Source organism: Calypte anna, chromosome 3 (genome assembly GCF_003957555.1).
Source record: "Calypte anna isolate BGI_N300 chromosome 3, bCalAnn1_v1.p, whole genome shotgun sequence".
In the NCBI taxonomy this organism is placed as follows: Eukaryota; Metazoa; Chordata; class Aves; order Apodiformes; family Trochilidae; genus Calypte; species Calypte anna.
The window spans coordinates 49,836,826-49,853,764 of record NC_044246.1 but is presented as its reverse complement, the minus strand read 5'-3'; the positions used below and the strand labels follow the sequence as shown (position 1 = coordinate 49,853,764).

The window sequence follows — 16,939 nt, the reverse complement described above, 5'->3', positions numbered from 1 at the left end:
AAGCAGAGCTTTATAAACAGCACTTACTTTTAGAAAGAAGCCTGGGGGCTGGTGTTTGTATCAGGTATGATTTTCTTGGTTTCAAAACTGTAAGGTAAAATATTTCTCCACTTTGTACAGCTGCAATCAAGAGCTGCAGTGACAAAACGATAGCATTATGCAGTGTTTCACATTACTTGCATATGGTTTGCTAGAATTATTTTACTGATTAAAAGAAAGCTGGATCATGTATGATTTCTTAAATTTGAAGGAAGATACATAGCAAAATTTCATAGGAGAAAAAGAGCTTAGTGGGAGAGGAGAATGATGTTAGGCTTCAAATCAATGCGTTATTTTGATCTTTGTGGCAGTCTTAAGGTATGCCTGTAGAGTCTGTCACAGTTGTGTGTTTTGCCACATTGATATTTGGGTTCTATAGTTTATACCCATAATCTCCTATGTTTAAATTTTATCTTTGTTTATGTATTATACTGTAGTAATCTGATTTGCTGGGTTAGTGACAATCGACATTTTAACTAGAACCTTGAAATACAGAAAATATGTTGGGTTCTTCCAAAGCTTCCTTAATCCATCACCATTTATAGCTTCTTTGAACATTTAAGTCCTAGAAACCCTAAAGAAAACCTTAAAACCATAAAAATTTAATTAAAGAAATAGATTAATTGAAAAATAGTTTGTCTACTGTCTGAAAAAGTAGCTTTGAATCTATGCCCAGCAAAAAGAAGCAGAACTTCTTATTTTCCCTGACAGCCAATGCTTAAATCTTTTCCTACCTTTTCTCTAGACTGCTCATCATATGCATGGACTTGTTGATAGAGAAAAGGACTGGTGGTGAATTTGAAACTTGGGATTGAAACAGTAGTGGCAATATTACTTCGCCAGCATCTAGCATTATATTTCCAAGGATGCCTAGCAATACAGAATTTCACCATGAGTCTATCATGCTCTGCTAGATTTCACAGAGTGGTTGAGGCACCAGTTGAATTTCAAATTAGGAATAGGAAATTCAAAACAGCATTGCTTTTAACTGGGTTCACTGTAACCACTGACACTTCTCATATTTTAAGTGTTCTCTCAGTTTGGCATAGTTGTAGTAGTTCTCCATCTCAGAAAAAGAGACAAGGATGTAATTTCTCAGTTGCACAATGTAAAATTCTGATTGGTATCCAGGAAATAAGTTGCAATGCTTAAGACAAGATTTCCCTTGGATTTTATTTTTATAGTGCACACTTTTTCAGACCTTTAAGGCTGATTCTGTGACTTTTATATATTATTTCCATCAACCTACTGATGAACTTCGTGCCAGTTACTTGAGTAATTAGTGAAATGATGAATGCAAAATGTGAATGTAGGTAGTCTCAAAAGAGTTAGTATATATTAGTATATGTCTAAAACATTGCCATACATACACCATTTCAAAGAAACTACAATTTTTTAATGCAAACATAGCAGCTGCATTTATTTTCAGGTTCTCATATTCAATGTACAAGATAAAAGTTGATGTTAAACAGAGTCAACTATGGTTTCTCCTTGTTTGAATGACATCCAGAGGAGAAGGGAAGGTTATGGAGAAACAGATACTTGAACAGATTCTTGAAAAGAACGTTCCATATCTGCTCTAGAATCTGGTGTTGTTAGGAGTGTAGAGGTCATCCATCCACTTTTTTGTGATAGTAAATATATGGTAACTGAATGAACAGTTCAGGCGTGTCCTCTGATAGTTCTCAGTTGTCCAAAGACAATTCTCCATTTGTCTCAATAGCTCATATAAGCTTCTCTGATCAGAGACCCAAGTACTCTAATACATCAACTGTGTATTCTGGTTTTATATACAATCAGTTTTGCCTGTCATTCTGTGTGAAACTTGGAATTATAGAAATGTCTGAGTTAAAATAATGTTTCTGTTAGTGTAGAGTTTACTAAGTGTCTTAAAATTCTGTTACATACTTTGAAATGGAGAATTACAGCTGCTCAGGTTTTGAAGGTTCCACCTAAATAATAAAATACATTTAAGTAGGTTGATTGAACCTTAGTTCAGTGGAGCTCTGTTAATTCAATTCTAAAAGATAGATCATTTTCTAATGGTAGGATTGTAAGAGAGATGACTGAATTTTAAGATGCTAGTATAATACATTACTTACTTAATTTTATCAGGCTGTGGTTTTACTGACATAGTACTTCCCTTTCAGCTAGTGTGTGCATTGATCTTTATTTATTTAAATAAATAGCGGTGCAAGTTTTAGAATAAGAAACTTTCTAATTCTACTTCATTTTATTTCTTAGCCAAAATGAAAGAGAGGAATTTGAAACACAGTTCAAACAGAAGTATGAACGAGAAAAAATACTGCTAACAGAAGAAAACAAAAAACTTTCAAATGAACTTGAAAAGGTAAGTCCTGAGTTTACAACTATGGGATGCTATGTACAAATTAGACAGTGTAAAGCTGTATTGGTTATTACTAATTCTTAATTGATAGCAGGAATTAATACTACACAAAAAGTGGTGAACATAGAGTATCTACATGCAACTAAACTCGAGAATGTGTGCAGTTACATTTGTGCATTTACATATTTATGTGTAGAAAGTGGCTTACGTGGTCTTAGAGTTTTGTAAGATTACTTTTAGACATTATCTTAAGCATAATTCATGTTCTTGCCGAACCAGTCTATTCTTTTTGTAGTGCATTATATTTTGTGAAAATATGATGAAAGTGCAGTGTTCTTCAAACACAGGTTAGCTGTGGCTTTTGTCCTGTAGAATGTGCTTATATGAGTGACAGCTATGTGAACACAAAAGGTTAATTGCTCAGTATAACATATTGTACTTACAGATGTGCATTTAATTATAATTTCCCTTTCTGTAAGTAAGAAAAATGAAAAATAGGGGAATATGAGACACCTAGAGAATCTCAGGATGGATTCATGCCTGTATCTATTAAGTCTGTCATTCCCCATGACTGCTAAACAAGGGACAGCTTTGGCAGCTTTATTGGAGCTATAACAACTTTTGTGCCCTTTTTTTCTATACAGAACATTCCACATCTGCATGGTGCAAAGCAGAACCTCTCTAAGAGTCACAGAGTTATTTGGAGACTAATTCTCAGAAAAGTAATTCATTTGTTAGAGTACAAATGTAGTTCAGTCCTAAAAATTGGTCTTTCAGTACAGTTATAGTCATACATGAGAAGAGTTTCTGGCTTTTATTGTTATATGGTGTTTATTGTAATGGATAGTACCAGTTTTTAAAGGACATGCACAGTGTGGGAGAGGGAAACACATAGCTTTGACTCTTCACAGAGATGGAGTCACAGCAGCAAATAGTTTCATCAAGTTTAAATTCTCATTCAGCTCACCACCATGTTTGAGAGGCTGAGTATGAATAACCGGCAACTGGAAGAGGAGATGAGAGACCTGGCGGATAAAAAGGAGTCCGTAGCCCATTGGGAGGCCCAAATTACTGAGATCATCCAATGGTGAATATTCTGTTCTAATATCATTACAGAAACCCTCGGTATGTGGTAGAGCTGTTACCAAGTTTTCACACTTGCGCATGGCACGTTCAAGTGCTTTGGTGAAATTTCACACCCATCACAGGTTCTGCTCTATTTTTGCTTGAGGTTTTAATAATATCTAAATGTGGAAAATGTTGTTCCTCCCTAAGTGCAGAAGTGTCATATCAGATACAACTTCTTTAAGTGCAGAAGAATCATTGCCATTTGGTATGGCTTGTGGCTTTGGAGGAATGCTGGAAGGAGTCATGTGCTGAGCTTACTCCTCCAACTCAGAACAAGCCTGGGAAAAGCAGTGGCTGAGAGTATTTGTGTCTCAGCATCAATTTCCTTCATCTGCTTGGCATCTGTCAGAATAAAACAAATATGGTGCAACTTTTCTGTGATTTTTTTTACAAGGAAGATGTTTGAAAGTGCCACAAAGGCAGTCAAGTGATGTTTCTTACCATACTTTTGATAGTGATGTTATGTTTCTAAAGTCTCCCATCTAGTTCTAATAAATTAAGAGAAAGAAAAAGCTGATGTTGAACTTACTAAGAGAAAAAGATTGTTTTGTTTAGATGGCCTTTATTTTTCCTCTCCATGCCTACTTCTCTTCCCCTTTTGTATGGACCACTTTAGTGTCTAGCAGCTACAAAAACTGTTTGCATCCAAACATTTTTTTTAAAGATCATCCAATTCTGTGAAGATTTCATCATCATATACTAACTGGTTTTTTGTTATAAATTTAATTATTATTTTTCTCCCCATTTTTCCCATCTCATGGGAAAATCAAATTTATTGTGTCAAAGCAAAATTGGGAAGTATTTGTTTTAATGAAACCTAGTTTGGTATTGTCATGTCAGTATCATTTTGTTGTCCAAACACAGAGAAGTTTGGCTTCTTAACATAGCCATATGAATCCCTAACAAGAAACCAGGGTTTTCCTCTGGGTTTCTGGATGTGTTTTAAAAAAATTGTTTGTTACATGAATGATGTAATGCTTGTCCATGTTAAGAAGTCCATAGTGTCTTGAGGCATTGTATTCGCAGCAGAGGATAAGAATGTGAAGGGTTCACTTTCTGTGTTCCTTTTAAATCTTGTCTCCGTTGTCTTGTCTCTGTAGATGGCCTGCACAGAAATTTTAAAAAAAACAAAAAATATAAAAGTTGTTTAAATGAACAATAAATTCCTAGTCAATCAGAAACGTTTATTCAGAAAAAAAACAAGGTAATGAGATACAAGTCTGTTATTTTACACTCCATATTGGTTTAAGGGAATATTTGTCTTAATGCACTAAGGTGACTGAACCCCATTTTTCAGATATACACATGAAAGCACTCATAAAACTTGTCCGTTCTGGAAAAAGACAAATCAGAATTAATTGTGGATTATTTTACTTAACGCTGGGTAAAAATGTGCCAAGAACCATCAAGAATGTCCCTTCTCCAGTATCTGAGAGTGTTTAATATTTTAACATGTACTATTTATGGGGTTCAGGTATATGATAAAGTATCTCATATATATTAGATAACACTGCAGGGTACTAGAAGGTGGGATTAGATTTTTTTTTTAAATTACAAGTACTGTGAGCAAACATTAATGAGATTTAAAATCCTTGCCTGGGTTCCAGTTTTTAATCATAGTATAGATCTTAATTTTCCCTCCATATTTCTCATTGCCAATTTTTTTCAGCTATATGAGACCAATTGTGGCTCACACTTTTTTCTTATTGTTACCCAGATAATCTACTCATGTACATCTGTTGTCCTTAAAATCCAGCACTTCATTCAGAAACTGGATCCTTCTCTGAGGATTTTTTTTTTTTGTGAAACACAGAATGCTATATGATGTAAACATCTAGAATATTGTTAAACAGTTCAAAAGAAAAAACTAATTTCAAAGAAAACTAATCTCATTTTATCAGTCACAAGCCTATATTTTCTTCAGAAGAACATGCAATTTAAATCCATGCATATGACTGCAGAATACCTTGAAGCTAATAAAGCAGGGTAGAACTTGTGGCTCCTTCAAAACTAACACTTTCACATGATATTACTTTATTATATGTATTTTGGGTGCATATTTCCCACCTTTTAGAAATGTGTTTTTCCTACCTTCTTTTTGTACCATAATGCATGAAGAATAGGAGACAGTAGATGGGACTGATTATTAGTTTTGTAAACAGTTTGCTCAGCTGCCTATGATAGTTCAAGGGTTTTATTCTAGCCCTGTTTTAAGTAACACCAACCCAAGTAGTCCCTTCCTGTAAAAGTTTTGCCATCTAATAGTTATTTTTCTCAGGAAATCTGCCCCACTGATTGAATCCACATTTTGGGTGCTTAGGATTGTCGCTTCATGAGTCCTTGGGCCCTAAATTATTATTTATTTCAGTTTTTTAAACTTGTGAATTATTTTAGTGTCGTATCATGTTCCCTTTAGCCTTTCCCTGCTTTCTTAGTGTTCATTCTTGCATCTTATTTACCACAAATCTACAAAAGACTTTTTAGTTTTGCTATTATTTATCCCAGGGTACCATAACTACAGCCAAAATCTTAATACAAGCACTTCAGTCAAACTTGCACTGCAAATTCTTACATGATAGCAATAGCGCCTCATAGGTTGCTCAGGCTTAAGGGAGCTGTTATATTGACAAGTTTATATAAGCTGAATCACTCATCAGTCCTTGAGAAGAGGAAGGAGTACTGAGGCTTTTATAGTCAGCTATAATTTTTCCTAAGGGAGACAGGAAAGAGATTCCTTGCATAGGAAGTTAATGCAGTCACAGTAAAAAGGGATCTTTTAAATGTCATTGTGTACCATACTTCTTTTCTGTTGCAGAAAGGTTGATGGAAATCTTGGTAGCAAATTCCAGAGTACTTGAGAATATTCTTAACTTATTAATCTCTCTCTGGGAGCTAACTGCTACCTGATTTAACTATAAAGGAAACGTTAGACGTAGATTCAGCTGGCCAGAAGCTGTGACTGTTGTTTACCAGAAGATTCAGTTAATATTCTGCTGCTGACTGGAGATCTTTCCAATCAACTCTACTATGGTTGATTTAATCTTAGTTATTAGTTTCATGAAAAAAAAAAAAAAAAAAAAAAGAAAACACCACATGTTAAGAAAAAAAAACCAACCCAAACACTTCTGCATTAAATCAAGTGAGAAAAAGCCTCAAGTTTTTTTTTTCTCTAAATCTGGTTGTTCTCAGAAGAAGATACCCACAAATTGTGCAAAAGGTTTAGCAAAATACCTGTAAGAAGCTCAAAACATGAAAAATTCTGAGATGCATTGTGTTTGATGTAACAATAATCCAAGGATTATTATGTGTAAGGTAGAAATTCTGGAGGGCGGGGATAAATTTCAGGGTTTGGGAGCAGTGTGAAATGTTGAAAATCGTTAGAGAAGTAGTTTTTAAAAAATAAATGTTATTGGAAGGTAGGGGTAAATAATTAAGCTGCAGCCTTTGAGCATAGTCATCTGAAGGCAGAAATTTAAAAGCCTTGAGAAACTCAATGAGAAATGGAAGTCACGTTCCACAGACTTCCTTGGAATAGTTAAATTGAGTTAAGATGCAACTTTGGCATTAGATCCCAGGACTTCAGGACCCTTCTTGTTCAGCAAAAAATCTCTAGTCCTTTATGTCCATATTGTATTGTAAAGTGTGCTGAACAGAGAGTCTGAGGTTCCTTGCAGCTTGACTGTAACATACTAGATATTGGTCAGTGGTTATTTTAAGGTTGTCATGAATTTGGCTCCAACTAAAAAATGTAATTAAGTTTTAAAGGAATTTGTTCTCTATGACTGTTGTAGGTTCCTTGTAGTTAAAGAACCAGGATTTCAGGGACACTTACATTCTGTGTGAACCCAGAACAGTGAATCTAATCTCGATTTTCAGTAATGAAAGGAATTAACCTAAGTGGAAGTTAAAGAACCTTTCTTCTTTACACCTTTTGATGTACTTGTTAGAGACCTCTTCGAAAAGGGGGGCAAGGGGACAAAAATTACTAAGAGTAACTTTAGCATTCTTGCTTTTAACCAAACAGCACCCCCACCCCAACCCCCAGCAAAAGAGTAGCAATCAAAAAAGAACTCTTGTGATCAGTTTAATCAATGCTCTCATTACCTAGAGAATGTCGCCATCTAGTGTACTGTTTGTATTTCTTGTCAGTATAGATTTTCTTTTAAAATTACTTATGTGTATATTTTCATTTTTTAGATTCTGCAAGTCCCATGAAACATCTCTTTGAGGTTATTACATGCTCTTCTTTTCAGAATGCAGAGCCTGAAGTGTCTGTGCATCTTAAACCAAATACCTGAGGTTTTTAATCACCTTCCATGAGGAGGGATCTATATGGCACAATAAATATTGGCAAAGAAATTGGTCATATGAAGTTTTTCAGCTTTAATTAGAAAAATTAAAAATAAGGCATCTATTAAATTTAATTTTTAATATACATTTTCCTTTTTTTTCTGTGAAGATTTTATATGTTACTAATATAGAGAACTGCCAGTTTCTAAATTTCTTTTTGCTTCTTCTACATGAAGAAAACTTGCTTTCTCATGTTAAGAACCTCACACTCACACAAACATGTCACCTCCTTGTTGTGTTTACATTCAGAAAACATGTCTTGATAGAAAGCAAAATCAGGGGACTCAAGAGCCTCATCTGGCTTATGCTGGTTAATAACATTAGAATTAGACTTAATATTTAATTGGCATTTCTTGAAATAACATCACTGTTTGATTGTAACTACTGGTTCTAATATTACACTGATAGAATGAAGTCAGCCACTAGTTCCAATATTATGTGGATATAGAATTTATTTCTTAATTCATTCCATAAAAATAGGTTGAATCCTATTTCTTTCCCACATTATCATTTTCCAGTAGTTGACATTTATACTGAGACGTACATTATAAACTTATATATGAAGCTTTTTAGTTTTTATTCCTTGACTTAGTGATGCTTATTGTTTCATGAAAGTCTGCAAAGCAGCAGAGACTTAGTTTTGTGGGATTTTCTGTATTGCTTTTTTTTTTTTTCTTTCTTATGTTTTATGATTTTTGTTTTGTATTGTGCTTCTTTTCGTGGTTTTTGTTGCTATTTTGTTGATGAGAGTTTTGGGTTTTTCTTCATATTCTTTAGTTAAAACAACTTTTTCTTCTAATTATCTAGGGTCAGTGACGAGAAAGATGCTCGTGGTTATCTTCAAGCTTTGGCCTCTAAAATGACTGAAGAACTAGAGGCCCTGAGGAACTCCAGTTTGGGTGCAAGAGCTACAGTAAGTCTCTACTTCCAAATGTCACTTTTTTTGTTGTTTGAAAAAGGCAGTAATTTGATAGAAACTACAGTAATAACTTGTCTCTGAAGTCTGTGTTAGTCAAAAAGTAAACTTTCCTTGAGCTTCCCCTCTGAGTAACTCTGTAATAAATTTAGTTTATGAATTAAACACCAATATATTTGTTACTTTTATATATGATTTTATTCAAGTAACTGGTTTGTAATCATATATGAATTCGTTGAAATAAATCAATACTTAGGGTCATGAAAACCTTAAAATCATTCACTTGTGAATGTGAACATCCTTCATAGCTGTTGTTTGAACTGAGGCACATGAAAACTGGTACTCATGAAATCTCTTTTCTTTTGAGGTCATGACAGCATAAGGTATTAATCGCCCAAATTAAGTATTTGAGTTAAAAACTAATACTAATAACAGTAAAGTAATACGACTAACCCTAGTAACATATTCTGAATTTTCAAACATTTATGTTACCTTCAAATTGATGAACTCTTCTCTTAAAAGCATAATAGACTGAGACATACAACTGTTGAAGTTAGTTGTATTCCTCATTTTCTGCCATCTTTCTTCTTTCTTTTTTTTTTTCTCTACTAGGACATGCCCTGGAAGATGCGTCGCTTTGCAAAACTGGATATGTCTGCAAGGTTAGAACTACAGTCTGCTCTTGATGCTGAAATCCGAGCCAAACAAGCTATTCAAGATGAGTTGAATAAAGTCAAAGCTTCCTGTATCTCTACAGAGTGGTAAGACTGAATTGTTCTGATGAGAGTTTACTTTTATACCATCCAGGGGGTGACATAAAGTCATGATTTTAACTATCTTGTCTGTCAAAATTTAATCATGAATGTTATGCCAGTTTCCCATATCAAAATGTGAAAAAAAGGGCAGTGTCTCTCTTCATTGTGTAGGCATCTGGACACTTACTGGGACAGTTTGAAATTTTGAAGACTTCTGGGGGGAACACATTCTCTTTAATAATGTAAGATCTCCTAGTTGTCATAACAAGTTCAAGTGCAAGCAGAGTTGGGTTAAGAGGTAAAAATGAATTATTGCATACTGATTTACCCAGTAATAAGATGTGCTTCTGGAAAATTATGAATTCTTTTATTCCTACCTCAGACCTCTCTCCTCACCTCCTTACCCCTTAGATGACGAAGCTTATTCTGAGTGAATGCCTGAAGGAAAAGATTAGTAAGAAGGCATCTACTTTCAGTTCAGTTGGGTCTACAAATTCAACACTGCCCAAAAGAATGAAGCTCTAGAGGCCTAAAACATCATCATAGCACCCACCATTATTTCCTTTATTAGTCTGGGCAGAGAAATCAAAGACAAAGTATGAGCTTTTCTATACGTACAAGAGAATCTTTCAAATTAGAATTTGAGGCATGTTTAAGAGTAAGCTTGCACTGCTGCTAACCAAGTAGAGCTTACAAAAGGAGCTTACATTTCTTTAGTTGTAATTCTGATTTTTTCCCAAGCTGTTAACTTTATTAAGCAAAGACATTTTAATAGATAAAATGCAAAAATATGACCAAAATAAATATTGTTTGCATAGTTGCGGTAATATATTGTAATTTGACTTAAGCTAAAGCATGTAAAGTTTGTCAGGAGAAAAAAGGTACTGTACTATGATGTGATAGTAGTTTCACATTATGAATCCAACTGGGCTGGGAATGCATTGTTTTTCTTTGGAGTTGATGCAGCTTAAAGTAAGCATTTAAGCTGAAGTAGGACTTCTGAACCTTATCTTAGATGTGCACCCATTCTGTTTCCCTTACTGCTTTCTCTTCTAAAACAATCTTTACAGTAGCAGTTCTCTCATTCTGCAGTGTCTATTAATATATATAGACAGTACAAGGCATGGAAATGGCTTCAAGCAGAGAAAGGGTAAGATATGGTGTAAGAATTTTAAAAACAGTCAGATTTGAGAAGCACTCACTAGTTTTACAACTTCACGAATGCAGTTAGAAAGTCAAGTAACCTGTAAAGTGGGAATGCCTCATCCCACCTTACTCAGGTGTTTTGCAAGCCAGGTAACATGATGATAGGCAGCATTGTTGGTCCTCTAAAAACAAGAAAACTGGTGTTTGCTTTAATAGGCAAAGATGGAAAGTGTGTTAGAAATGCATAGAACTATAGAATCATCAAGGTTGGAAAAGACCTCTGAGATCATCAAGTCCAACCATCTGCCCTACAATCCCTAACCACTAGAACATCACTGTAGAACCTCATCTGCCCATCTTTTGAACAACTGCCAGGATGGTGCCTCCACCACCTCACTGGGTAGCCTGTCCCAATGTTTAACTACTCTTTCTGTGAAGAATTTTTTTCTAATATCCAACCTGAACCTCCCTTGGCAGAGCTTGACCCCATTACCTCTTGTCCTATTGCTGGTCACCAGGGAGAAGAGGCCAACATCTGTCTCACTACAGACTCCTTTCAGGTGGCTGTAAAGAGCAATGAGGTCTCCCCTCAGCCTCGTCTTCTCCAAGCTGAACAGCCCCAGTTCCCTCAGTCTCTCCTCATAAGATCTGTTCTCCAGACCCCTAATCAGCTTGGTTGCCCTTCCCTGCACCCTCTCCAGCACCTCGATGTCCTTCTTACACTGCAGTGCCCAAAGCTGCTCACAGTGCTCAAGGTGTGGCCTCACTGAGGCCGAGTATAGGGGCAGGATCACCTCCCTGGTCCTGCTGGACACACTATTCCTGATGCAGGCCAGGATGGAGTTGGCCTTCTTGGCCACCTGGGCACACTGCTGGCTCATGTTCAGGCAGGTGTCTGTCAGCACCCGCAGGTCCCTCTCTGCTGGGCAGCTCTCCAGCCACTCCTCCCCAAGCCTGTAGCACTGCTGGGCGTTGTTGTGGCCAAAGAGCAGGACCTGACATTTGGCCTTGTTGAAACTCATGCAATTGGGCTCAGCCCATTGACCCAGCCTGTCCAGATCCCTCTGCAGAGCCTCCCTACCCTCGGGCTGATTGATACTCCCACCCAACTTAGTGTCATCTGCAAAGGTGAGGGTGCACTCTATCCCCTCACCCAAATCATCAAAAAATATGTTAAACAGGAGCAGCCCTGGCAGTGAACCCCGGGGAACACCACTCATGACCAGCCTCAAGCTGGATTTAACTCCATTCAACACAGCTCTTTGGAGGAGGCCATCCAACCAGTTTTCAATCCAGCAGAGCATCTGCATGCGTAGCACCTATCAGCTATGGATTAGAAAACATTGAAACAACTAACTGCAGAGTAAATGAGAAGAAAAATAGTTCAACATGATTGATTACTATCATAGGCACTGTGAATTAACAAATAAAATCCCCTCAATTTTTTAGTATAAAGATGCATTTGGTCTTTTTTTCTTGTTCACAGGATACAGGCTTACACAATTACTCATAAATTAGAAACACTAGCATATTTAATGTATAAACAGGGGCAACTAATTGCTTGTTCTGCTTTTTTTGAAGTACAATACCAAACAGGTCCTAATAGTTTTCTGAATTAGTTCTTGCGTTTGATAACACCATAAAGCTTGCTGGACATTCATTTTTAAATAGCATACAGAGATGAACAAAAGAAAACGACTTGTATCATGTGTTCATTATATTTACATAGGTTTTTGTTTGTGTTCTTTTGAAGTAAATTGCAAGAATCTGAGAAGAAGAACATGCAACTGTTGACAGATATTGAAAGGCTGAAAAAGGAGGCAGAAGAGCTTAGATCAGAAAAGGGTATGGCAACAGATATCCGAGTAAATAACATGTTTCACTTTGGTGGATACATCTTAGCAATTAAGTGTCACCTTGCAACTAAAATATGATCCCAACAGACTTGGCATACAAAATGTGAGAACAATTGCATGTTAAGATGTACCCACAGCAGTTGTATTTGCTCTTCTAATATGTATTTGGCTTTTGTATTGCATATGCTTCAGTTTTGTTGAAATATTTGAACCAGTAAGGTATTGAGTTGGAACAGCATTAATTTTATTTTTTTTTTTAGCAAGTATATGGTGATTTACTACCAGAAAACTGGCAGAAGTATAGATACATTTATAATTTTTCTTTTTCCTTTATGATATGTGAAGGTATTTAGACTTCAATTCTAAACATAGTGAATTTTGCTGGAAGTATCACAGAATCACAGAAGCAGACAGGTTGGAAAGTACCTCTGAGATCATCAAGTCCAGCCCTTGATCCACTAGCTCTGTGGTTACTAGACCATGGCACAAGTAGATTAATAAAACTGTATTGCAGCTGTTCAAATATTTTGATAGAAATACACCTCAGTCTAAAATCCATATTATCTTTGGACTAGTTTTTCTCTTATAAGAAGAAATATATTGAAGTTTGAATCATGAACTGTATAGAGGATTCAGATGTAATCAGTACACAGTGGTATCTTTCTGTGTGTTGAAATTATTTTTGAGGAAAAGATTACTTGGATTAGCACCTGAATACTTTGATGCTTATAATATGTTCCAGAAATTTAGGAGGGAGGAGGTAAAAGATTACTAAAAAATTTTACATGATTCTGTAAAGTAGAAGTTAATTTGAGAAATTTTTTTTGTCTTTTACTGAGGTTTTAGTGTGTTTATATTTTAAAGAGGCAGGGGTTCTTTGTAATGTCTTCATTCACCATGGGTTATATTTAAAGCAAACAGGCTGATATGGTCAGTAACACACTGACATTTTTAAAAAGTGTGACCTTTCATAATCTCAAGTTTTTGACATGCACATAGGTTCTTAGGCTCTGGTCATAAGTGTATGTGTGTGTATATGTAAATAAAATGTCTTTATAGTGTTCAGGAAGATAGATACAAATACATGTTTTATAAACACCGGCACAGCAACTTGAATTCTGCCTCAAAGAAAAGAAGAAATTAAAATAAAAGATGAGTTGAATCAAGTTAAAATGTTTCAATGTGCCTGGCTATTCAGCTCCAAAAGATGCAGTGTTTCTATTCTGCTTGCTGGCTGAAAACCATGTAAATGGTGTAGCACAACAGAGTTATTTGAAGCTTTACCCAGGATTGTGTTACTCCTGGACATTTGAAAGTGAGAGGTGGCAGAGAGGCATAGAGCATGGGTCAAGGGACCCATATTATTTGGAAATGCAGTGTGTTCCCCAAGCAGCCTGTTCTGTATGTTCTTGTGAAACCTCGCTGTGTGCTGAAGCTGTCTTGTCACAGCTGTCTAGTGTGGGACTAGAGCAGGGTTATTGACTGTACCTGTATGTTATGCCATGCATGTTGTAAATGGACATAAGCACGTTAGAAACCTCTGCCTTCTGCATGTACATGCAGTATGTTTTCATGTTGAATTCACACCACACACATCATTGCTTGGAAAAGGTTAATTAAACATACACTGCTTGCATAGTGTATAAATGTGTCTTTTAAAAAATGTTTTATGCTGGAATATAGGCTAAATGTGACAACTCATTTAAAAAATGTAAGTGGTTCAGATGGGTACCCAAACCTGATTCAGAAAGGCAAAGGTCCTCCACAGAAAGGTCATTTTTCTGTAGCTTAAAAACCTGCTGCTGTTTTCTAGGTGTGAAGCACCAAGACTCACAGAATTCTTTCTTGGCATTTTTGAATGCGCCTACCTCTGCTCTGGATCAATTTGAAGTAAGTGTATACAATTGTTCTCTCTGTTCCTCAGGGGAACCACTGCTGCCATATGCAGTTTATATGCATGTTTGATGGGAGTTTGATACTGTGTTTGAATCATTTTGCCCCCTTTATGTATAATAATATGTGAGAATTGTTTGCCATTTATAGTGCTGTCTGTCTACTCTTGAACACTAATAATCAGTCAATTCTCTCCCAAATCTTGTAATTTCCTGTAGTGGACACGAAAAGCTAAGTTGTTCAAACGGTGTTAGTTTGTGTTCAGAAAAATGCTAAGTAATGCAAATGCTGGTTTGGTAAAAATGAGAGATAATACATAAATAACCCTTGAATATATTCCATGAAGTCTTTTTCTCTGTATATTTATTAGGTTATTTTCATCCTCTGTTCATTTTACACAGGTATTTAAAATTCAGAAAGTTACTGTTCATTTCCTCTCCTCAGATTCTATGTACTTAAGAATAATTCTGTTCAATTCCTTTGCCAGTTTTAGACAAAAGGCCAGTTTAGGAAGATAACCTGGAACACAAAAGTTGTGTTAATCTCCTCCTTTTTTAATCAACAGTAAGCAGTGCATCATATTTCCTTTAATGAACAGCTGTGGTGAAATATTGGTTATCCTGAATTCAGATGAGCACTACCTTTATACATTGGTCAAAAATTTACCCATTTTTTTCCTGATGCATATATGAGGTCACCATGTTTAGCTATGAAAGAGCATAATCCCTGATGTTACTGATGTTTCAAAAATTACTTTCTTTTCATTGTATATTCATTAATTCATTTTTTTGTCCTCACAATTAGTATTTTTTAATTTCCTTTTTAATTTCATATCTTATAAATTACTTTAAATAGAAAAATCTTGATTGAGTTTAGAAATATTACTTTATATTTTAAATGCTGCAAGAACACTAGGTTTAACATGTGCTTTGTTGATAAATTGTCTATAAAAAGCAATTAATGAAAACTTATTGTGGTAACTTACTGGCCCTGGTTATTTACAGTTCTTTATTTTTGTACTTTTATTTATACTGAACAGTTTTCTTCATCCATGTCTTTCTCTTCTTTTTACTGCTGTTTTCATTAAAATAGGATTCCTTTTCCTCCTCTTCATCCTCATAGGTTGATTTTATGGATGATATAAGTCTTCGACTTTAAAACAGTAGAACCCTCAACAAGAGATCAGTTGATTTGGAATATTAAAAAAATAATGCAGTCAATTTAAAAATCTGCAAGTGCAATGGAGAGCAGAATATTTCTATAATAGGAATATAGTATAGAGATAGATGTTTGTTTTTAAAGTAAATGTTTTTCTTTAGGTGCAGGTGAAGAACTGTGAATTGGAAGAGGTTTTTCTAATGGGGAGAAGCTGCTTTTGGGCCTTATCTACAGATCTGGCCTGTGATAAATGCTTCCAAAATCACTAGCATGTTTATTTAATATAGTTTTATTTCTTCATTTTACTGCTTCAGTATTAACTGTTTCCAAAGGCTTCATCACTTCAATGAAAACATTTTCCTTGCAAGCAGATAATTTGTTTTTTAAAATAAAATATTGGTTCTTATCTAGTCTGTATTGTAAGAAGTCACTTTTGTTGTAACTAAATTAAATTTATGACTTTTTGTTTCCATTTGAGATGCTGTTTTTCTCTCAGGACATTGTTTAAGTATTTATACTAATCAATTGCATACTAAAGGAGTTGAGATAAAGCTGAAAATTGACTGCATTGTATTTCTTCCGAACTGAAGAAGTAGGGACATGAAACTAAATCATACTAAGTTTTTTAAAATCAAAGTATGTACTATGCATCCATGGTAGAGAACCATCCATTATCCCTGTAAGTGTATTGTGTATGTCTCTGTGTGCTTGTGTATGTGTGTGTACACTTACACATATAATTACACATATGTATTTAAAATTGTGTAATTCAATTTGTATTAATATGTGATATAATTTTATTCTAAAATTAGTGCTGCAAAGGATGTAACAAAGAGGATGTAGTTTGTGGGCAGGTTTTACCGATTGCTTTTCCTTTCACAAACTCAGAAAGAATGTTTTTCTTCTAGATGCTTTTTTCAATAATCATGTATAGAGCTTGTGTGTATGTATAAAACCTGAAGGTACATCTGTATTACCATAGTAGAAGTATTAGTCTGCATTTTTATATAGCATATACTTATCTTGCTGATATTGTTGGAATTTTCATACATGGAAAAAGTCAGAGTACACTTGCCTGTAATGTTAACTCTACATTAAATGTGTAATATCTGTATCCTTTATTTCGATTAAATGAGGGTTCTCCATGTTGCCTCAGGATTGGGCAACATAGTTTGTGTGAGCAGGTTCTTTCATAGAAAGTTACCTTTAAAAATATCTTAATACTCTCTCCTAAAAGATGTTAAAAGAGAAGTAAAGTACGTATGTGGCAGAGTAGCTGATTATGTTCTATTTTGCAAGGGGAAGCTTAGGACAAGAAAGTTTTCCTGGTTGCCATATAGTTAGTTTTGAA

General features: G+C 35.2%; 1 protein-coding gene across 1 annotated transcript in view; it reads left to right on the top strand.

Annotated features, from left to right (window-relative positions):
* CDC42BPA (CDC42 binding protein kinase alpha) overlaps positions 1-16,939 on the top strand; it is a 170,951-nt gene that overhangs the window by 113,886 nt on the left and 40,126 nt on the right. The window contains 6 exon segments of the mRNA XM_030446583.1: positions 2,284-2,389; positions 3,349-3,473; positions 8,672-8,777; positions 9,393-9,541; positions 12,435-12,526; positions 14,351-14,427. Coding sequence (XP_030302443.1) covers positions 2,284-2,389; positions 3,349-3,473; positions 8,672-8,777; positions 9,393-9,541; positions 12,435-12,526; positions 14,351-14,427 — 655 coding nt within the window.